We start from the raw sequence: 24,337 nt of genomic DNA, 5'->3' as shown, positions 1-24,337 counted from the left end.
AGTAACAAAATATTTGTTACCACACAAGATAGATATAAGAGGTCCACTATTATCAGTGTACATAATTTTCAAAAGGTCAAAATTGTAAATTGCCTCATTGTTCTTAGTCTTAGTATATATTTTATACAATCAACATAAGTGTCTAACTTTTCAAAACCAAGGGAAGGTAAAGTATTATTTTTTATCAATTTTTGCATTTTTTCACTAGAAATGTAACCTAACCTTTTACACCACAACAAAAAAGACTTTTCTTTAGTTAGAGATTTTTAAGATACTGTATTTTCCACATTATTGCAACTATATTAATTATCATATGCCAAGCACGGTTTGTATAAATTGTGAATTAGTTTAAATTCATCAACAATGAATTTTCTTTAGTCAAAGATTTTTTAGTCACTATTTTTTCAACATTATTGCAACTATATTAATCATTAAAGGCTAAGCATAGTTTATATAAATTGTCAATTAGTTTAAATTCACCAACAACATTTGAATTTTAAAACAAGTCAACTTTTCCATATCCAATGCCAAAATAATAACCATGTTTGTCCAAAATAAAAACTAAAATCAAATTCCTCTTAAATGAAGGTGTATGAAAGACATTTTCCAAAATAAGTTCAAAGCCAGATTCTAAATTTAAGCCTATTATTCCTACATAATTAATGGTTACTTAAGTATTGTTTCAAACTCTATGTGTTGCCCCTTTCTCACTTAGCTTTAATTTGTTTTTGAATCCTAACAAAGGTAACAACAATATGAATAGTTGCACCACTATCAACCTACTAGGAATTTTGTAGGCCATTGATAAATTAGGATTTAAAACAAACGAGAGCTAGTAAGTTACCTTCTTGTTTATTCTTGTTCTTTAACCAAGCTTGATATTTAGGGTACTCATGTTTCATATGACATTCTTTTTATAGAAAAAACACGTGATATCTTTCTTAATGACAGCTTTAAGCCCTCTTACCTTTTTAGTTTGACCACTACCTTATCCCTTGTTTTCTTGAACTTTCTTGTGAGCATTAGGAACAAATTTCCCCAGATTTCTTATAATTTCTTTTGTAATTATATTTGGAGTATGTAGTAAAAAAAACACTCTCACCCTTTTCTTTCTATAGTTTTTCTTCCTTAGAGACAAACTTTTAAATAAGATCATTAACACTTCAAAACCTCATTCATAGCATTATAGACTATTTTGATCTGAGTGAACTCCAAAAGTAAGGCATTGAGGGCATGATGAACAATGAATTTATTAGGAAGGTCAATTTCATGAGAAGTCAATTTGGTTTGAATATGGACCATTCTCATGATGAAATCTCTAGCACTCCCAACACCGTTGTACCTTATACTTGTAAGCTCACTCATAAGGTTCTTAGCTTTACAGTTGTTGGATTTTTTGTATTTATTACCTTCAGCATGGTAAAGATCCCTAGTGATTTTTGTGGTATCCAACTCACTCAAAAGGTATTCAAAAATAGAAATATTAATGACATATACACGCATATGATTTGTCTTTTCCCATTTGGGAAAATATTCCTTTTGTTTAGCAATGCTTTCATTAGTAAAATTAGCAGGCTTTAAAAAACGTAAGGCTACGTCTATCTCATTTATAACTACAGCAAAATTCAAATCTTCATTCCATTTTTTATAATTAGACCCATGAAGAACTTTAATAGTGGCTTATTGTTATTGATAATAAAAGTTAACATTCAAGATAAAAATGCAACATTAGTAAATGCCATTATCATAAAATATATAGCAACAGTTCATGATGTACTAACAATTATTGAAAGGTCTTGGTACATCACCACAAACCCCTTTTTGGATAAAGAATGTAATATGCAAGTAGGAACTTTTCGCATAAAGCTAATATGAAAATGTCCTAGCTTTTAAAAAACACATCCCCTTCAAGCATATAGATTTTCTAGATTGGTACAACTTCAACTATGATGATTTATATTCCAAAACAAATTACCCTATATATTAACCCCCTTTAGGCAGTCAATTGCATAAGATAATTTAATAACCATCCCGTAACCATAGAACGATAAAATATTACATTAATTTCAATATGTGAGCCACTTTGACAACCAAATATTGATATCAATTAATGAAGATTTTTTCAAATAAAAAAATTTCATTAATTACCCAAAACTCTCAATTTACAAACTCAACCATAATGTGTGCAATGGACTATCCCAACTAAGAAACTAAGCCTAAATGCATCTAATTAGGTCTTATAAGTAGTGTGCATTAAATTTAAACTAGTGTATTGAATTTTTTTTAAAATCAATTTTTAATTACTAAATCAACTATGCACTTAAAAGCACATAAATATCAAGGCCTATTTAGGAGGAATACCTATTATCATTAGATTCTCATCATACCAAAATATTTTATCACAAAATAAAATAATAAAATAATATGTATAACATATAGTAATTACTGAGCAATGCATGAATGTCAAACAAATATTTTCATGCAGTTTAAAAATTTTAAAAAAATTAGAAATAAAATTCCAAGTTTGCCAAAAGAAACTAGAGCAAAAATGGTGCTAAACAAGCCTGCATGTGCCACATGCCCCACCCACCATGCATGGATTTTGTTCAACATGGGGAATGGTTTTTTTTAACCTCTAAATGAGTTGACTCAATGCGACTGGAACAATTATTTACCTATTCTAGTTTGTTTGTATTTTTCCATCATTTTTATGCATTTTCTTGGTAATTTCAACAAATTGAAGTGCCCAAAAATAAAACAATTTTTCTATCAAACCCTTGATAAAAAAGTATAAAAAAATGACAAAAATAAGATCAGTTGGTTAAAATTTTTCAAATTACATAAACATATATTTGACCCCTTTTTGTTTTCTTCGTGTTTGGCCAATCTAAAACAATATGAAATTAAACGCTTTGATTTAACTTTATAACACATGAGAAATATGTTTCAAGAATCAATTTTGAATTAAACACATAAAATGTTTGATGTTTTAATCAAAAGAAGAATTTAGATTAAAACTTAAACCTAAAAATTTTCAACATTGATTTCTCTCTCGATATAAGGAATTAGAAAATGATTTTTATATAATTTTAATCCTTTTTTAGAGAGGAACTAAAATCTTAAATCAATTTCGAAAAATAAAGATCAAAATTTAAAATTTTGACAGCAACATAATTTCACACTAAATATGTTGTTTGTTCAAAAATCAATTACAAATCATGATTTTTGGGGCCTAATATCACATAATGATAGCTCTGATAGCAGACGTAAACATTAACCCAAGTTCATTGTTTGATAATTAGAACATCGTAAACAAATAATGAGATTTGTCATACTTATTTGGGTGGTCATGACGAATATATCAAAGTGAAACAATACTTAAAGTGCCTAGGTCTTCCTCTTCACTCTTCTCTTATTGGCAACACTCAATGAGCAGTAACCGTAACTCATATAAAAGTAAAAATAAAAAAAAAAGTTATCTGAGCCTATTTTAATTGAAACCCTTGAAGCCTCCTCATCAAACACTTACTAGACTAAAGGTCTACAAAACCTCCAAACCAGATTAATCTAGTAAGATGTGTAAGTCTTACATTTAAGTGATCACATTAAATTATTTAAACTCCCATGCTTATCTTGTATTAAGAGTAAACACATCAACCAATTTTATTAAATTATTAAAACCAATTATTAATGGTAGCCCATTTATAAACAATTCTCGCTCTATATCCTAATAAGACATCAACGGGGAGTGTATAAAGCAAAGATGAAGACTATATATAGAGGAATGGTGGTGGAAAGATTGTTTTCTAAATAAAAATTTGGATGTTGAAGCGATCTTCATAAGAGACGACTCTTTGTGTTAGAGTGGTTCCACTAAAATAGTATACTAAGGTCATATTTTATACATATGATTATTAATAGAATATGAAGAATATTCGTAAGGTTTGCAATAAGGATTAATATTCTCTTGGTATAGGATTATTCAATCATCTCATAGTAGAGAGGATAATTTTTTAAATTTATAGATTAAACTTACAGGTTCAATTATACCCTTAAAAATTACTTTAATAATTTCAATTGTATAAACTTTGAATAAGGATAATTTTGACAAATAAATAAATTATCCTATCCTAATCTTTACATATAGCAAACACAAAACAAGATGACATTATTTAATCTAATTTTATTTATAATATCATTGTACCCTATCAAGTTATAATCTTATGTACCAAACATGGCATAAGATTATTATATCTATGTATATTGATATTATTTGTTATTTTATAACTAAGCTTTTACGATTCACATATTGTGAGTGGTTTCTGTGACAACTTTTTAAAAGGCTATTTAGCATGATTGCATATACATGACATCATACTTGCTAATACATGGTTTTTTTGTCTTTTGTAACACCTAATCACTTTCTTAATAGCAACCCAGTGATCCATACTAGGATTTGAAAGATATCTCTCAAGAACTCACTCTGCAAAAGCAATATCTGGCCTAGTGCAAACTTAAGCATACATGAGACTCCCAACTGCACTAGAATATGGTATGTTCTTCATGGATTCTTTCTCCAAATCATTCTTTAGGCACTGACTAAGGTTAAGTCTATCACCTTTGACAACGAGTGCATTCCTAGCCTTACAGTCCTGTATGTTAAATTTATTAAGCACACGATTAATGTAAGACCTTTGCGATAGTCCCAACAAATTTTGAGGCCTATCTTTATGAATTCAATCCCAAAAACAAGGGAAGCATTCCTAAGGTTTTTCATATCAAAAGTCTTGGAGAATAGCTGCTTAATTTCATGTAACAAACCAATATCATTACAAGCCACTAAGTGTCATCCACATATAACACAAGAAAGATATATTTACTCCCCCTAATTTTAAGGTATATGCATTGATCAGCTTTATTTTCCTCAAAACCAAAGGAAGTAACTATCTTATCAAATTTTAGATACCTCTACTTAGAAGCTTATTTAAGGGCATAGATTGACGTTTTAAGTCAACATACTAAATGGTCCTTCTCAGATTCTTGAAATCTTTTTGGTTGCATCATATAAACCTTTTCTCTAAAATCTCTGTTGAAAAAAGCCGTCTTTACATCCATGTAATAAAGCTTCAAGTTAAAGTGTACTACCAAGGCCATAACAATCCTAAAAATATTTTTGGAAGACACTAGTAAAAACGTTTTGTTATAATCTACTCTTTCCTTTTAAATAAATCACTTTGCCACCAATTTCACTTTAAATATCTCAAATTTTTCCTTAGAACCTTTCTTGGTTTTATACACCCATTTACAACTAATGGATTTATATTCTTTTGGCTGTTTAACAAGCTCCTAAGCACCATTTTGAGCCATAAAATTTATCTCATTTTTTATTGCATCCATCCATACATTAAATTACAGATTGCTAATAGTTTCACCAAAAGTCACAAGGTTAACAACATGACTAATGTCATAGTCACTCTCTCAATGATAAATTACATAATCATTAGAGATGTCAGATCTTCTTTGTTTGAAAAATCTCCTAAAAGGTATTTCAATATCATTCTTTTGAACTTGAAGTACATCAGTAGGAAGAAGGCTTATGTCCTATTGCCTTGATCTCTTCTTTCAATGGCCACTGGCATAATATGGCACTGTATTATAGGTAAAGTGATGGAGATATGTCTAATAGATTCACGGTTATCCACAGCCTCTATCACACTCTTATCATCAACATTTAGTTCAAGAAACTTTGCCACATGTGACTCTACAAACTTAGTTCCAGGTGTAGGACAATAAAACTTATATCCCTTGAAGCGATCTAGATAATCTAAAGAAAAGCAACGATTACTCCTAAGTTCAATCTTTCTTTCAAAAGTTTATAGATTCTAACTTTTGCAAGACATCTAAAACCTTTAAAATGGTTCAATTGGGATTTTCTACCAGTCTACAATTCAAAAGGTGTTTTAGGAACAGATTTACTAGGTACTCTATTAAGTATATACAAGATGGTTTTAATACCTTCACATCAAAAAGACTTAAGAAGATTATTCCTACATATAAGCTTCTTATCATACCCTTAAGGGTGTGATTTCGCCTTTTGACCACAACATTATGTTCAAGACTACCAAGCATAGCATATTAAGAAAAATCTGACATTCTTGTAAGTATTTAGAAGCTGGTCTCATATGTTATCTAGTTTCACCATATCTACTATAATACTCACCACCTTGGAGCTAATGACTTTGATAACTTTCCTTAATTATTTCTTACCTCAATTTAAAAATTTTAAACTTTTTAAAAGCATTTGAATTTTTATCAATTAGGTAAAGATGCCCATAGTGAAACTAGTCATCAATAAAAGTAACAAAATATTTGTTACTACACAAGATAGATGCAAGAGGTCCACTATTATCAATGTACAATATTTTTAAAAGGTCAAAATTATAAATTGCCTCATTTTTCTTAGTCTTAGTTAGTATATATTTTATACAATCAACCCAAGTGTCTAACTTTTCAAAACCAAGGGAAGGTAAAGTACTATCTTTTATCAATTTTTGCACTTCTTTATTAGAAATGTGACCTAATCTTTTACACTACAACAAAAAAGACTTTTCTTTAGTTAAAGATTTTTAAGACGCTGTCTTTTCCACATTATTGCAATTATATTAATTATCTTAGGCCAAGCACGGTTTATATAAATTGTCAATTAGTTTAAATTCATCAACAACGAATCTTATTTAGTCAAAGATTTTTTAGTCACTATCTTTTCAACATTATTGCAACTATATTAATTATTATAGGCTAAGCACAGTTTATATAAATTGTAAATTAGTTTAAATTCACCAACAACATTTTAATTTAAAACAAGTCAACTTTTCCATATCCAATGCCAAAATAATAACCATGTTTGTCCAAAATAAAACTAAAATGAAATTTCTCCTAAATGAAGGTGTATGAAAAACATTTTTCAAAATAAGTTCAAAGCCAAATTCTAAATTTAAGCCTATCGCTCCTACATAATTAATGGCTACTTCAGCATTGCTTCAAACTCTATGTTTAACCTCTTTCTCACTTAGCTTTCATTTGTTTTTGAATCTTAGCAAGGTAACAGCAACATGAACAGTTGCATCACTATCAAACTACTAGGAATTTGGTGGGCCACTGACAAAATATGATTTAAAACAAATGAGAACTAGTAAGTTACCTTTTTGTTTATTCTTTTTCTTTAACCAAGCTTGATATTTAGGGTACTCATGGTTCATATGACATTCTTTTTACAAGAAAAAGACTTGATATTTTTCTTAATGATAGTTTTAAGACCTTTTACCTTTTTAGTCTGACCACTACCTTGTCCCTTATTTTCTTAAACTTTCTTGTGAGCATTAGGAACAAATTTCCTAGATTTCCCATAATTTTTTTTTGTAATTAGGTTTGGAGTTTGTAGCAAAAAAAGCACTCCCACCTTTTTTTCCTATAGTTTTTCTTCCTTAGAGACAAACTTTAAAATAAGATCATTAACACTTCAAACCTCATTCATAACATTACAGATAGTTTTGATCTGAGTGAACTCATCCAGTAAGGCATTAAGTCATGATGAACAATGAATTTATCAAGAAGAACAATTTCATGAGAAGTCAATTTAGTTTGAATGTGGACCATTCTCATGATGAAATCTCTAACACTCCCAACACTATCATACCTTATACTTGTAAGGTCACCCATAAGGGTCTTAGCTTTACACTTATTGGATTTTTAGTATTAATTACCTACAACATGGTAGAGATCTCTAACGATTTTTATGGTATCCAACTCACTTAAAAGGTATTCAAAAATAGACCTATTAATGACATATAGATGCAAACGATTCGTTTTTTCCCATTTGGGAAAAAATTCCTTTTGTTCAGCAATGCTTTCATCAATAAAATTAACAGGCTTTAAAAAATATAAGGCTATGTCTATCTCATTCATAACCAAAGTAAAATTCAAATCTTCATTCCATCTTTTATAATTAGACCTGTGAAGAACTTTAATAGTGGCTCATTGTTATTGACAATAAAAGTCAACATTCAAGACAAAAATGCAACATTAGTAATAGACAATATCATAAAATATATAGCAATAGTTCATGATGCACTAACAATTATTGAAAGGCCTTGGTGCATCACCATGAAGTCCTTTTTGGATAAAGAATGTAATATATGAGTAGGAACTTTCCGCATAAAGCTAATATGAAAATGCCCTAGCTTTCAAAAAACATATCCCCTTTGGGCAAATAGATTTTTTGGATTGGTACAACTTCAACCATGATGATTTATATTCCCCTTTAGGCAATCAATTGCATAAGATAATTTAATAACCATCTCATAACCATAAAATAATAAAATATTACATTAATTTTAATAAGTGAGCCACTTTGACAACCAAACACTTATATCAATTAATGAAGATTTTTTCAAATAAAAAAATTTCTTTAATTGCCCAAAACTCTCAATTTACATACTCAACCATAATGTATGCAATAGACTATCCGAACTAAGATACTAAACCTAAATGTATCTAATTAGGTCTTATAAGTCGTGTACATTAAATTTAAACTAGAGTCTTGAAATTTTTTTAAAATCAATTTTTAAATACTAAGTCAATTATACACTTAAGATTCAACTTGAGAGTACATAAATATCAAGGCCTATTTAGGAAGAATACCTATTATCATTAGCCCCTCAACATACCAAACATTTTATCACAAAATAAAATAATAAAATCATGTGTATAACATATAGTAATTACAGAGCAGTGCATGAATGTCAAACAAATATTTCATGGAGTTTAAAATCTTCAAAAAAAAATTACAAATAAAATTCCAAGTATGCTAAAAGAAACTAGAGCAAAAATAAATGCCGGACAAGCCCGCATGTGCCATATGCGCCACCCATTATGCAAGGATTTTGTTCAACATGGGGAATGGTCTTCTTTAACCTCTAAATGGGTTGACTCAATGCAACTGGAACAATTCTTTACCTATTCTGGTTTGTTCGTATTTTTTCACCATTTTTATGTATTTTTTCACCATTTTTATGCATTTTTTTTTTTCGTATTTTCATCAAATTGAAGTGCCTAAAAGTAAAACTATTTTTCTATCAAACCAATAAAAAAGGTATAAAAAAATGACAAAAATAAGATCAATTGGCCAAAATGTTTTGAATTACATAGACACATATTAGACCTCTTTTTGTTTTCTTTGTGTTCAACCAATCGAAAACAATATGAAATTAAACGCTTTGATTTAACTTTATAACACATGAGAAACATGATTCACAAATCAATTTTGAATTAAACACATAAAATGTTTGATATTTTAATCAAAACAACAATTTAGATTAAAACTTAAATCTAAAAATTTTGAACCTTAATTTCTCTCTTGATATAAGGAATTAGAAAATGATCTTTATATAATTTTAATTTTTTTTCAGAGAGGAACTAAAATCTTAAATCAATTTCAAAAAATAAAGATCAAAATTTAAAATTTTGAAAACAACATAATTTCACCCTAAATATGTGTTTGTTTAAAACCCAATTATAAATCATGATTTTAAGGTCCTAATATCACATAATGATAGCTTTGATACCACACGTAAACATTAACCCAAGATCATTGTTTGATAATTAGAACATCGTAAATAAATAAAAAGATTCGTCATACTTATTTGGGTGGTCATGATGAATATACCGAAGCGAAACAATCCTTAAAGTAGCTAGGTCTTCCTCTTCACTCCTCTCTTATTAGCGACACTCAATGAGCAATAACCGTAACTCGTATAAAAGTAAAAAAATAAATAAATTACCTGAACCTATTTTAATTGAAAACCCTTGAAGCCTCCTCATCAAACACTTACTAGACTAAAGGTTTGCAAAACCTCCAAACCAGATTGACCTAGTAAGATGTGCAAATCTTACATTTAAGTGATCACATTAAATTATTTAAACTCTCATGCTTATCTCGTATTAAGAGTAAACTCATCAACCAATTTTATTAAATTATTAAAACCAACTATTAATAGTAGCCAACTTATGAACAATTCTCACTCTATATCCTAATAAAGACATCAACGAGGAGTTTATAAAGTAAAGATGAAAACTATATAAAGAGCAATGGTGGTGGAAAGATTATTTTCTAAACAAAAATTTGGATGTTAAGCAATGGTGGTGTAGCACAATGATTTTATGTTGTTTCACAACAATTATTGTTCATTTCTTCAAACATCAATAAACAAGATTGAAGAACAAGTGTATTGTCCTAAAACCAAATGAACTTAAGTAACAACCATCAGCTCTAAGCATTTTCAAAGAACTTGGATATCATTTTGTTTATTGTAAACCAAATGATGGAAAGAAACAGGAAAGTAGTATCAAAATTAGGAATAACTTTTAGTTTGCAATAGACAAATTGGTTGATTTTTGTTTGTGTACACTCAGGTATACTGTTTTTTATTTATGTTAACGAACCTCACACAAATTTTCAATTTGGTTGACTTTAGGACTAATATTAGGTTCTAGAAGTCTAGAATGCCTATTGAATATATAAGGTGAAGAAATCTAAATATTCAATACTTAAATTATTTTATACCTTGATTTTAGCATATGATACTAGAAGTAGTTTACTAAAATCGTGTAAGTAATATTGAGACATTGATCTTTCAATTGGCTATATCTTATGCCTTTTTCATATTTTTTCATCCTAAATATTGAAGGAGAAATTTTATTTTTGGATGAAATGTGATGATTTGCAAGAGTGAATTAAAATGGAATTTGTATTAATGGATAAATTATTACTTTAAGTATTTTATATTGTTAGAAAGCTTGCTGAATCAATTTTCTAATGAAACAAATATAGGTTGAATATGAGTTTTCTATTAAGAGTTATCTAATTTTTACTTAATGATATATAGGCTACCTAACAACAGCAGTGATGAGAAATTACAAAATTTCTGTTAATTTTTATACAATGAATTACAAACTGAGCCATACATGTTTGAAAAGATTAATGAGTCGAAATTCCAATGAAATAAGCAGAATTGAATTTGGAGTCTTTTATGAATAAATATATAATTTTGATTAGAATATATACAAGCTATCTGGCTGCAGTATATGACATTGATTGCAAAAATTATTACAATTAATCTACAAGAAATTATGAGGTGGGCCATATATGTTTGAAAAGGTTTTTGAATCTACTTTTCGATGAAATAAGCAGAATTGAAGTTGGAGTCTTTTATGAATAAATATATAATTTTTATTAGAAAATATACATGCTATTTGACAGTAGCATATGACATGGATTGCAAAAGTTATTACAATTAATCTACAAGAAATTATAAGGTGGGCCATATATGGTTAAAAAGTTTATCGAGTTTAATTTCTAATGTACTAAAAAGATTTTAATTTTGATTTGGATATCTTAAGATAAGGTCATTTTAGTGAAGGTAGCACAGGCTACCAAAATTAGTTAGTTAACCCTTATATAACTTAGTTGTTTTTAGTATTAATGGTCTTAAAGTGGATTGATTAATTTTTGTTCTATTGAAATGATTTTGAATAGCCCAACAATTATTTTGAGGGAAAAACTAAGTGGTAGAACCGAAAGTAAATTTGTAGAATCTCATACACTTTGCTTGTTTTGAAACTTATGTATATATGTATGTTTCTAAATAAATGAAATTTATTTCTTAATTTTCGATATAAGAAATAGGGTGAGCATATGATTACTTTATGTTTTGCTATATAAAATGATGAATCATATTTATAAATGAAATGAGAAATTGATTTTTGTTTAATTAATTATTTTATAATAGCTACATATTTTACATCTTGAAAAGTGGGATTATCAATACCAAAACTAGTTATATGACCCTAGCTAATGGATTATAGTAGTTAACATAGTCATGATCATATGGTCTTGCTAGTGCGTTATAGTTGTTAGCGTAAAGCTCTGACTCACAGGTTATAATAGTTAGTAATGATCATAAGGATAAAATTATCGATTCGGCCAATATTATGGATTATAGTAGTGACCATAATTAATGATAAACTAATGATAATGATGATTTATGATGCTGATGATTTTAACGATTGATTCATGGTTTGATTTGATTGCGATATTTGAATGGTAACATATTTTGCAATGATTTATGAATATCTATTTTGATTTTTATTTATGATCTACAAAATATTTGACATAATGTTGATTTTTGAAATATTTTGATATTATTATTTGACAAATGTTTGGAATGATCTATATGATATGTATGAAACTGATGCTTGATCCGGTAAAGTGTATGACCTTATACTAGCTGAGCTGTAATTTGTTCATTCTCCTTTTACCTTTTCTTTATACATGAGTACGTGATAAGTATATTTAGTCTTGTTAAAAGCTAGAAGATCAATTTGGAAATATTACTTGGGCATTAGAAATATTGTTAGCTAGTGAGATCTTATAAAATGATTTTATATTTTTTTTTACTAATTCACCTTTGGATATATAGAGATATATCATTAGTTAGATTAGATTTATGAATTTAAGTTGGGAAAATTATTTTTATTAAAGAATTTTAAAATTATTAAGAGAAAAGATTTCATATTACTTTAATGTTTTATTTGAATATAATATAACCGTATTACATCTTAGTTTGGGGCATGACACTATTATTATACAAGTCTTGACCAGATTGGATTATGTATCAGCCAATTTGTCAGGCACTGCAACAGATTTCAGGTAATTGGAAAGTCTGCTAACATGACAGGCTTGAGCTAGTTTAATTTTCTGCTTTTGCTTTGTGAGAATATTCCAATGAAGTGAGGAAAAATAGATAAATTTGATTATGAACTCGAATCAATTTTTGATAGTATAGTTAGACTCTGAAAGGGAGGAGGTTAAGATCAAAATCTTCGTGAAACCTCCTTCGAGATGGAAACTTGGGAAGGAGAGCAGCGACTCGTATGGCACTTTTCAAATATGATGCATGCCGATCACGGTCCAAGCTTATTGTCTGAAAAGCACTAGCCAAAGGCAAGACATGGATGCCGTGACTATTCTCCCTTCCTACCAGGTCCTTAAGCGCCTTCTTCTTGAAAGTCCAGCTGCCAGTTCTCAGGTTGAAATGGTATAGAGGAAGAAATCGTTGGCCATAGATGGCTACGAACTCCAATGCCGCAAGAATGTATTCAAACTCCTCATTTGACATGTAGTAAGGAAAGCTGACTCTTGTCCATCCAGGTTTTGCTCCTATGTAGCCCTGCAATCAAACTTTGCAATTGGCATTATATAAGTTGAATTATATTTTACTTCTCTTTCATTCGGTCAAAAAAAAAATGGAAAATTTTGTACTGATACCCTTTTAATCGCTTCTCTGAACGCAAGGGATCGAGTCTGATCAATATCAAGCAAACTGTGGCCATAAGGTCCAGCACAAGCACACCCACCTCGAGCTTGGATGCCAAACAGATCATTTAGGATGGTTGCAACAAAAGGGCCATGGAGAGGTTTATCCCTCTTGTTCCCAGTCTCTCCCCACATGAAAAGTCCCCTCCCCTTTTCCTCTGTCTCGTCAACATTGTTACCATCGTTGGTTGTGGAGTAGATGAGGAAAGACAGTATGGCTTGTCTCTGGGTCTCGGTGCTTGCATTTCCTAAAACCCGTATGTTTTGGTTTGGGAGAAGCCTCTCCAATGCTTGATTTATGTACGACTTCTCCTGCTTTGCAATCACTTCATAACCAATATATTCTTTTACCCATAAAGTCAATGCTGCTTTAATAATCTGAATAATTTGAGGAGTCCCTCCATTTTCCCTTTCTTCTACGTCACTTACATATTTTGTGTCCTGCAAAATAAATACCCCATTTTACCACATTAAATTGCATAGCTGCTTCCCTAAATGCTGGGCAATGAATCTGATTAATATCAGGATAACTTATCATTCTTTAGAGTATTTTTCTATTGACACTGTCTTGCATTCAGAAATTTGGTTGGAAATCTCTTTTCTTCTAAAATTGTAATTAAAATAAAAAATTTTTTAGAGACACTTATCATTCACTAGTCTATGTCTAAACCCGCTCCATCTGAATCAGGAATTTATTTCTAAACTTCAAAAAGCCTGACAGCTACCTAATCATTCTTTATGTCGTCCAGTTGAAGAAAGAAACCAAAATTTCTTACAAAATGGTATATGTAAGCAAGAATAAGAAAATGGTAAAGAAAATACAAATTTCCATTTTATAGTAGAGAGGTGAACAAAAAATAAAATTTTTCATCTATTAAATTGAATTAATCTGAACACATAAATATAATAAAAATCTCTTCATTTATTATCAATTAATTTAAATTTGAGAGTAATTACCTGTTCATTGAAACCATTGACATAATTAACAGTTCCACCCCCGCAAGTTGATGGAGGAGAAGATCCTAGCTGGTAGAGAGCCTTGCTCATTAAAAGGATGCCGGGCGATCCAGGGCCACCTAGAAACTTATGTGGGCTTAGGAAAATGGCATCATATCCATCAATCTCCCCTGACCTCATATCAATCTCCACATAAGGACCACTATCCACAAAAACAAAATGACAAGGACAATCAAAAATCAACTTCTCATTGCTTTATAACATTAACATAATACAAAAACTTGGCTAATAATTAATTGTGAGATCTGTTATTAAAATATTAAATTTTTTATTTTAACAGTCAAAGTTTAAATCTGACAACTTCCAATATAAAAGCTTGACAACAAAAAATGAAAATTCTTACTGTGTACCTTGCTGCAAAATCAAAGCAAACAAAACCTCCGTACTCATGAAGAAGTTTGGCAATCTCTCGAGTTTCTGTTTGAATCCCAGTCAGATTACTACAAGCTGAAAATGAGCCAAGGAAAGGCCTATTGGCGTATTTATACAGCTCAAGCTGTTTTCTTAGTGCTTCAATGTCTATGAACCCATTCTCATCTAAACCAATCTCAACAACTTCAGCAAGGCTTTGACTCCAAGAAAGCAAGTTGGAGTGGTGCTCGTAAGGGCCAATAAAAACTACCCATCGATGCTCATTAAGCAAGCAATTTATTACCATGTCCCTCAAAATTGATGGTACCGTAATCCCCATAACTTCTTGTAGCCTTTTAATAGCAGCCGTAGCGCCTGAGCCACAAAACAGAATTGCATCATCTTGACCGCCACCTAGGCTTCTTTTAATGTAGTTTGACGCTTCATGCACCATTTTCGTCGTCCTGTGCCCCACGTAACTGTCAGACGTGTGAGTGTTACCTACGCGCGAACCAACCAAGATCAGCTGACAAATACTAAAATCCCAATATATATATATATATATATATCTTATACTCGAAAATGATGCCATCACTTTTGTTGATTAAATCAGAGTATCACAATTGAAGATCAGAAGAAAAAAAACCTTTACCGTAGAATGGCAGAACATTGGTGACGATGAAGTTTTCGATAGAGTGAAAAGAGCGACCCGATGCAGTATGATCAGCATAAGTAAGTTTTCTAGTTTCAAAAGGAGAGTCAAATTCTGCATCACCACCAATGATTTGAGATCGTAGCCAAGACAGCTTTTTCTCGGTGGAGTCAACCTTTGGCACACCCATCTCTAGAGTCCTGAATGATTCCGAGCCATGGAAGAGTTTGCTGGAAACATAGGAACGGCATGTTGATCCTGGTGACTTATGCCTGTCCCTGGTTGAAGTCTTACTATCATTTGCTGCCCTCAATTTCAGGGCTTCCGTTGTTTCTCTAAACATGGGTTGCTCAAACTCCATTTCCCACCTGGAAACAAAGATTAGTGGCTGTTTTTATTGTTGTTGTAGCTTATGACAGGAGAAAGAATGGGAAAAGTAGTTGTAGAAGAAGAAAAAAGATAAGAATGAGGGTAAGGAAGGCGGACTTGTTTATTTATGTACTATTAAAATACAAAGTAACCTTTTGACACGGTTTCATTTTTTTAATTAATAAAATAAAAAGACAAAGTTTCAGGCGGGAGGGGGGTTTGACTCCGAAACCATGGCCTATACACACCAATAAGAAAAATATTGCTGTCTCAGAAACAATGGGATCTCTAAAAAAGATTGAAAAAAAAAAGCTACAGAAAATAGTAAGCCTGTGTTTGGAATATATTATTCCTTGGAGTGTAAGAATTTCCGTATTTCTCATTCCTCTCCCTAAAATTTGATTATGGGGTATCAAATAGCCCAAGCAATTGTTAGAAAAACATTGAACCTTTCCTGATCTACTTGGTTTGGAACTTGATGTATCCAATCTGCCATAGTAGTAAGGAGAACATTGCTATTTAGAGGTGTCAATAATATACCCGTACTCACAAGTTATTCATTTTATAAATTTGATTACTTAATTGATAAAAAAAAGAGAACATTTTATTAGCCTTGAATTGATCCTTATTTTGAAATGACAAAATATTAAAGCTAAATAAACTTATCAAGATTTGAAAAAAGGATTTATTTAGTACATGTTCTCAAGTTTTATATTTTGGTATTAAATAAATAATATGATTTTCAAAGCTTAAACAAACTTTTCTTTGTTTTCGTATTTCTCAAACCAAATCTATCTTTAAAGATTATTTATTTGAGCTTAAATGAAAGTCCAATTGTTGTTTTTAAAGTGAACTTATTCATTTTGGACTTAATACAATTTTGATAATATTGGTTTTGAGAAATAGATTAACTTAAGAAAGTTGTTTTACAATAATAAAGTTTTTCAACATTGAATTTGTTTTATTTTTCTGTATTAATTCACCAAGTCTTAATATTTGAATTTTATATGGTTGGAAAGGTCTTTGAGTCTACTTTCTAATTGATTAAACAAAATCAAAATCCAAATTTTTTAAGAAAAGATTTTGAATTTTTACTAGACAGTCTGCAGTTGTCAGAAAAACTGCACAAGGTGTAACTTTGCAAATTCACTATAATTCATACACAGTGAATTAGGTGATTAACTTTGATAGAAAGCCCTTTAAGTCTAGTTTCTAAATCTTTAAACGGTTTGTGATTTGAATTTGTATAACTCAAGATATGATCAAATTAGTGAATAGAGTACAAAATAAGAGATAACCACCCAGCCACTGACAGGATCGATCCTCTTATGGAAGGGATCGATCGGGTTGTGATTTTCAAAGGCAAATTGATTCAAAACATGAACCAATCGATCCCCTCATGGAAATGATTGATCGGTTCTGGGTGAAAACACTCCAACGGTTATTTTTTGGTGCTTCCAATGGCTATTTTCTTCTCCCAAACACTTACAACGGCTACCTTTTCAATTTCTCTATAAATTGGGCATTCCAACACACCAAGAAGATTGATGAATCAAGAGAGCAAGAGCCAATAAGCCACATTTTCATTCTCTCAAAGAATCAAGAGTTTTTAAAGCTTCAATGTCCATATCTTTGTATTTATTGTATCCAATTTTTATTTGTTATTCATTCATCATTTTCTTGAACTTAAACTTAGCAAACACTTAGCCTTAGAGAGGTTGTTCTATTATTTGCAAAATTATCCTTGATATACAAGGGTGGAAGAGAACAAAAGGTGAGCTATCCTCTTGAGAGGTTTGTAGTGAGATTGGGTAAAGTACTAAAAAGGGTAGAGATTTCTATCTTAAGCCTTAGAAAGAAAAAGATAGGTTGTATTTTCAATTCAAGAATAGTAGATTGAAGCCTTGGTGTAGACAACCAAGAAAAGAGGATGTAAGTGCCTTGTGGAGAAGGACCAAACCTCTATAAATCATTGTGTTTGATTTCTCTATCCCTATCTTCTTACAATTTATTGTTGTTTATATTTGATTTTAGATTCATTAATTGTTATTATTTGCATTATATTTTCATCAAAAGTGCTTATTGTTTTCATTTCCATTCAACTATATTGAAATCATTTGTTTGGAAAGAATTTGGAGAAATCCAATTCACCCCCTCTTGGATCACCATCTAACCTGTAAAGCTAACACTTTTATATCTCAGTATAATTTGCTTGGATAGATATGATCCCAAAAGAGTAGAAAGTGTAAAGAAAGCAAAAAATTTGATTGCTTTCTGGAAACTTGGTATGATTTTGGCAATATGCATGATAATTTTATTAATGATTATTCACTGATAAGTAAATTTATGAATTAAAATTAAATTTTGATTTATTGAAAAAGTATAAACAAATCAGTTATAAAAAATAAATGAAAGAATGAAGAAACAACCAAATGGATTAAATAAAAAAAATAAAAAGAGAACCAAAACAAAATAAAAGTAGTGAAATAGCTCTTCAAACCAATATTCCACCACACTAAAGGCTATTCATTTGTATTTATGATGAAGTGGCATATTAAAAGTAAATAATTTAATTTAATTAAGAATGATTTAAGATAAATAATAAAAATTTGATTACTAATTGATATAATTTTAACTATATAAGGTAAGTAATACGTACACTTTAAGGTAATTTTGGTCTTTCCAAAATGGTTAAATATAAAAATAACCCATTTATTATACATTTTTTTATCAATTTGGCACCAAAAAAATAAAATATTTAGTTTGGTACTCTAATTTTCATTTTGTTATCACTTTGTTACCGGAGACTAATGCCATCAGTCAATTTATTGACATGGTATAAATATATAATAAGACATTAACACATGCCAAGAAAGTCTAATCAATGTTGAATCATCAATATTACATCTGAATTTAAAGAGAAATTCTAAAAAAAATTTAAGCATTTTAAAAAATTATTTTAAAAAACAAAAAATAAAATTTTTAAAAAATTTTTAAAAATTATTAAAACTTAAAAAAAAATCTCAAAATTTTATTATAAATTTTGTTTTTGAAATTTTCATAAAAATGATAATTTTAGTAAACATAAAGTTTTCATAAATTTTAAAAAAAAATCTCTACAACATAAAAAAATTGAAAGTAAAAGATCTAAAATTTTAGGAAAAAATCCAAAAAGTTTAAAATAATTGTAACTTTTATAAATTAGGAAAATTCTTCATTTTTTTAATCTTACAATTTTAAATTTTTATATATTTTGTAATTTTTTTACATTTTTTAAATGTTAATGGATTTTTATTAAAATTTTAAGTTTTTTATTTTATATTTTTCAAAAAAAATTAATTTTTAGTAAATTTATTAGAATATTTCATATTTTTGAAATTTTTTTAACGTTTTCAAAATTTTTTAAAATATTTTAAAAAATTTTAGATTCTTTTTAATTTTCAAATTTTGTCAAAAAATTCTAGATTTTTTATTTTTTGTGAACTTTTTTTTTATTTTTTATAATTTTTTGTTCAAAATTTGAGATTTTATGAATTTATTTTAAGTTTTCATATTTTTTTAACTTTTATAATTAGAAAAGATTTCATATTTATTTAATTTTTCTAAATTTTATAAATATTTTAGATTTTTAAATTTTTTTGAATTTTTTTAATGTTGTTGTGGTAATTGATGATGTGACACTGACTAAACTTTTTGACACATGTTAGCATATTATTAGATGTTAATGCCATGTTGACAAATTTAGTAATTGCTTTAGTCCGAGGTACCAAAGTAAATGACGAAATGAAAGTTCAAGAACCAAATTGATAATTTTTGTTTCTTAAATACTAAACTGACAGAAAAATGTATAGTACATGAAATATTTTTATATTTAACTTTTCCAATCATGAAAAAGCCTAAAAGGAGACTCGAAATTGTTATACATGTAATCAATAATCATTCCTTAGTGTTGACCTTTAGAGTTCAAATGATGTGTCATACCCAAATAATTTTTGGGTTTTTGCTACATGTAATAATAATATTAATTACCAAATTACTACTTAATTTGAAAAAAAAAACTGACATTAATATAAAGATAAATGTATATAAAAGAGAAGTTCTTTGTCTTTAGCTCTTTCCTTAAACAGTTGGATCTCTAGCTCTACCTATAAATCATTTAACGAAACACAAATCAATTGATTACATCAAAACATATAAGTGATTTAGTTACAAATTATGATTCTTCTCAAACAATAAAATGATGGGTGATTGTGATTGGAATGAAACAATAAAAAATTTTCATCGATGCCTTTCGTTGCTATTTCAGACGCAGACTTGGCAATGGTAATGATAAAATGATTAGTGACTGTGGCTAGGATTAAATTTTTAAAACAATCTAATGATAAGAGAATTTAAAAATACAACATATCTCTCAAATTTGATATAGTAAAAAACAAATCTAATCAATTTTAATCGAAATATATATATTCAAAATTTATGGTTCATATATATTCTTGAAAAATGATTAAATTAAAAAAAAAATTCTACAATTGACATTTTTGAATTCAAGATTTATACAAAATTTTTCATATTTTATAGGTTTTCATTTTGAATTTAAATAATTTATCAAAGAGACTTATTTTATAAACCCATTTTAGAGATAATATATTATTACAATTGAGATTTTTAAATTTAAAAAATATGCTTATATTATTAGGAAATTTATTTTTAATAAAAATATATCTAAATTAGATTTCATTATTAACAATTTAAAAATTATGCATGTAGATATCCATATAAGTTAATTTTTTGTGGTAAATTCTTATTTGTCAAAAAATGATATATATATATATATAGGCAGTTACATATCCCATAATACTTACATCTAAAGTTTGAAAGTTTTCGATAACTAAATAATTTTTTAAATATATATTTCTTGATAAATAGCCTAAAATTAAGAAATATCTTATATGTCGTTATAGAGAAATTTTAAGAATTTTATCACATGTCGAAAAGAAAAACCATCAATGTAAGCAAACCTTATCATGTAACAACGTATCCTATAATATAATATATATTATATATATTTAAAAGATTATTAGTTATCCAAGTGACAAAAATAGTCATACTTAACACAGACCCCAAGTCTTAAGATTTCACAATATATATAATAAGCTTTAATTTTCCTTGTGTACATATACTAACAAAGTAAAATAACAACATAAAAAGTCAACCAACGATTCTCATCATTCAAGCATAGAATTAAATATCACATAGATATTCCAAGCATAAAGGAAAATGTCCAATATAGAGACAAACCATGACGTGTGAGTATGAAATACAAATGATATACTCCCAATAATAAATTACATCAAAAGACCCCAAAATACCTATATTTTCAATATGTTTACCAAATACTATAAGTCTTATTTCATTAGTACAAGGATCAACAATCATGTTGTTAGTCTCAATGTGTGTGACAACAATTTTACCATTTTTCATAAAATCTCTAACTTAAAAAAAAATTATCTCCAAATGTTTAAACCACTAGTGCTCTTGTTGTTCTTAGAAAACAACGCAACAGAACCTATTATCCCAATAAATCTTTAAAGGTCTGGAGATGGAATTAATAATACAAAGGCCTGACACAAAATTCATAAGCCAAATTGCCTATGTAGCAACTCTATAGCATGTAACAAACTCAACTTGCATAGTGGAAAAAACAAATAGTGTTTGTTTCACACATTTCCAAGACAAAAGCTCCTCCGACTGACATAAAAAAATACCCTGAAGTGGACTTCATGACATCCTAACAACTAGAGAAGTTAGAATTTATATACCCTACTATCTCAAGATTGTCCACCTTTTTGTATACCAACATATGGTTTTTTGTCTTTTGCAAGTACCTAATCACTTTTCTAATAGCAACTAGTGATCTATTCTAGAATTTGAAAGATATCTCTCAAAAACTCACTCTACAAAAGCAATATCAGGCCTATTGCAAACTTAAGCATACATGAGACTCCCAACTGCACTAGAATATGGTATGTTCTGCATGGATTCTTTCTCCAAATCATTCTTTGGGCACTGACTAAGATTAAATCTATCACCTTTCTCAAATTATTGAAAGGACTTGGTGCATCACCACAAACTCCTTTTGGATAAAGAATGTAATATGCGAGTAGGAACTTTTCGCATAAAGGTAATATGAAAATGTCCTAGCTTTCAAAAAACATATCCCATTCAGGCAGATAGATTTTTTGGATTGGTACAACTTCAACCATAATGATTTATATTCCAAAACAAATTACCCTATACATTAACCCCATTTAGGCAATCAATTGCATAAGATAATTTAATAACCATTTTGTAAACATAAAATGATAAAATATTACATTACTTTCAATAAGGGAGCCACTTTGACAACCAAACACTTATATCAATTAATGAAGATATTTTCAAATCAAAAATTTTCTTTAATTACCTAAAACTCTCAGTTTATATACTCAACCATAATGTATGCAATGGATTATCCCAACTAAGATACTAAACCTAAATGTATCTAATTAGCTCCTATAAGCAGTGTATATTAAATTTAAACTAAAGTTTTGAATTTTTTTTAAAATCAATTTTTAATTACTAAGTCAATTATGCACTTAAGATTCAACTCTACAATACATAAATATCAAGGCCTATTTAGGAAGAATACCTACTATCATTAGACTCCCAACACACCAAAATATTTTATCACAAAATAAAATAATAAAATCACGTGTATAACATATAATAAGTACTGAGCAATGCATGAATGTCAAACAAATATTTCATGTAGTTTAAAATTTTCAAAAAAAATTACAAATAAGATTCCATGCCAAAAGAAACTAGAGCAAAAATGGATGCCAGACAAACCCACACGTGCCACATGCACCACCCACTATGCAAGGATTTTGTTCAACATAGGGAATGGTCTACTTTAACCTCTAAATGGGTTGACTCAATGCAACTGGAACAATTATTTACCTATTCTATATTATTCGTATTTTTGCACCATTTTTTATGCATTTTCTTGGTATTTTTAATCAAAATTGAAGTGCCAAAAAATAAAACTATTTTTCTATCAAACCCATGAAAAAAAGTATAAAAAAATGACAAAAATAAGATCAATTGGTCAAAATTTTTTGAATTGTATAAACAAATATTGGACCTTTTTTTGTTTTCTTTGTGTTTGGCCAATCTAAAACAATATGAAATTAAACGCTTTGATTTAACTTTATAACACATGAGAAACATGATTCAAGAATCAATTTTGAATTAAACACATAAAATGTTTGGTGTTTTAATCAAAACAAGAATTTAGATTAAAACTTAAACCTAAAAATTTTCAACTTTGATTTCTCTCTCGATATAAGGAATTAGAAAATGATCTTTATATAATTTTAATCCTTTTTCACAGAGGAACTAAAATCTTAAATCAATTTTGAAAAATAAAGATCAAAATTTAAAATTTTGACAACAACATAATTTCACCCTAAATATGTTGTTTGTTCAAAAATCAATTGCAAATCATGATTTTAGGGTCCTAATATCACATAATGATAGCTCTGATATGACACGTAAACATTAACCCAAGATCATTGTTAGATAATTAGAACATCGTAAACAAATAAAAAGATTCATCATAATTATTTGGGTGGTCATGATGGATATACCGAAACGAAACAATCCTTAAAGTGGCTAGGTCTTCCTTTTCACTCTTTTCTTATTAGCGACACTCAATGAGTAGTAACCGTAACTCGTATAAAAGTAAAAAAAAAAATATCTAAACCTATTTTAATTGAAAACCCTTAAAGCCTTCTTATCAAACACTTGCTAGACTAAAGGTCTACAAAACCTTCAAAACAGATTGACGTAGTAAGATGTGCAAATCTTACATTTAAGTGATCACATTAAATTATTTAAACTCTCATGTCTATCTCGTATTAAGAGTAAACTCATCAGACAATTTTATTAAATTATTAAAACTAACTATTACTAGTAGCCCACTTATAAGCAATTATCTCTCTATATCTTAATAAGACATCAATGGGGAGTTTATAAAGCAAAGATGAAGACTATATAAAAAGCAATGGTGGTGCAAAGATTATTTTCTAAACAAAAATTTGGATGTTGAAGCGGTCTTCATAAGAGATGACTCTCTGTGTTGGAGTGGTTCCACTAAAATAGTAGACTAAGGTTATATTTGATACATATGATTATTAATAGAATATGATGATAATCATCCTATATCAAGTTTGATTTGTATCTAAAGACAAAGATAAGGTTTGCAATGAGGGTTAATATCCTCTTGGTATAGGATTATTCAATCCTCTTAAAGTAGAGAGGATAATTTTTAATTTATAAGATTAAACTTACAGGTTCAATTATACCTTTAAAAATTACATTAATAATTTAAATTGTATAAACTTTGAATAAGGATAATTTTGACAAATAAATAAATTATCCTATTCAAATCTTTACATATAGCAAACACAAAATAA

The 24,337-nt window shown here is 28.8% G+C and overlaps 1 protein-coding gene across 4 annotated transcripts; it reads right to left on the bottom strand.

Annotated features, from left to right (window-relative positions):
* Window positions 1-12,847: 12,847 nt before the first annotated feature.
* On the bottom strand, window positions 12,848-16,323 carry LOC149511898 (uncharacterized). 4 transcript variants are annotated; one of them, XM_089754022.1, is made up of 5 exons: window positions 15,453-16,323; window positions 14,800-15,301; window positions 14,390-14,591; window positions 13,385-13,873; window positions 12,848-13,286 (listed from the first exon to the last, which is right to left on the bottom strand). In XM_089754022.1, exons 1-5 carry the CDS (start codon window positions 15,811-15,813, stop codon window positions 12,903-12,905), a joined length of 1,938 nt encoding a protein of 645 aa, XP_089610148.1. In that variant the 5' UTR covers window positions 15,814-16,323; the 3' UTR covers window positions 12,848-12,902. The 4 variants fall into 4 exon arrangements, with proteins under 4 accessions (XP_089610148.1, XP_089610147.1, XP_089610150.1 ...); XM_089754021.1 differs by having other exon boundaries at window positions 15,447-15,927; XM_089754024.1 differs by having other exon boundaries at window positions 12,848-13,297; window positions 15,453-15,926.
* Between the last annotated feature and the right edge of the window lie 8,014 nt (window positions 16,324-24,337).

The sequence above is a fragment of the Durio zibethinus genome, chromosome 24, assembly GCF_047325235.1.
Source record: "Durio zibethinus cultivar Kanyao isolate XHJ-2024 chromosome 24, ASM4732523v1, whole genome shotgun sequence".
Taxonomy (NCBI): domain Eukaryota; kingdom Viridiplantae; phylum Streptophyta; class Magnoliopsida; order Malvales; family Malvaceae; genus Durio; species Durio zibethinus.
Note: the sequence above shows the minus strand (reverse complement) of the source record. Positions and strands in the feature narration are given on the sequence as shown.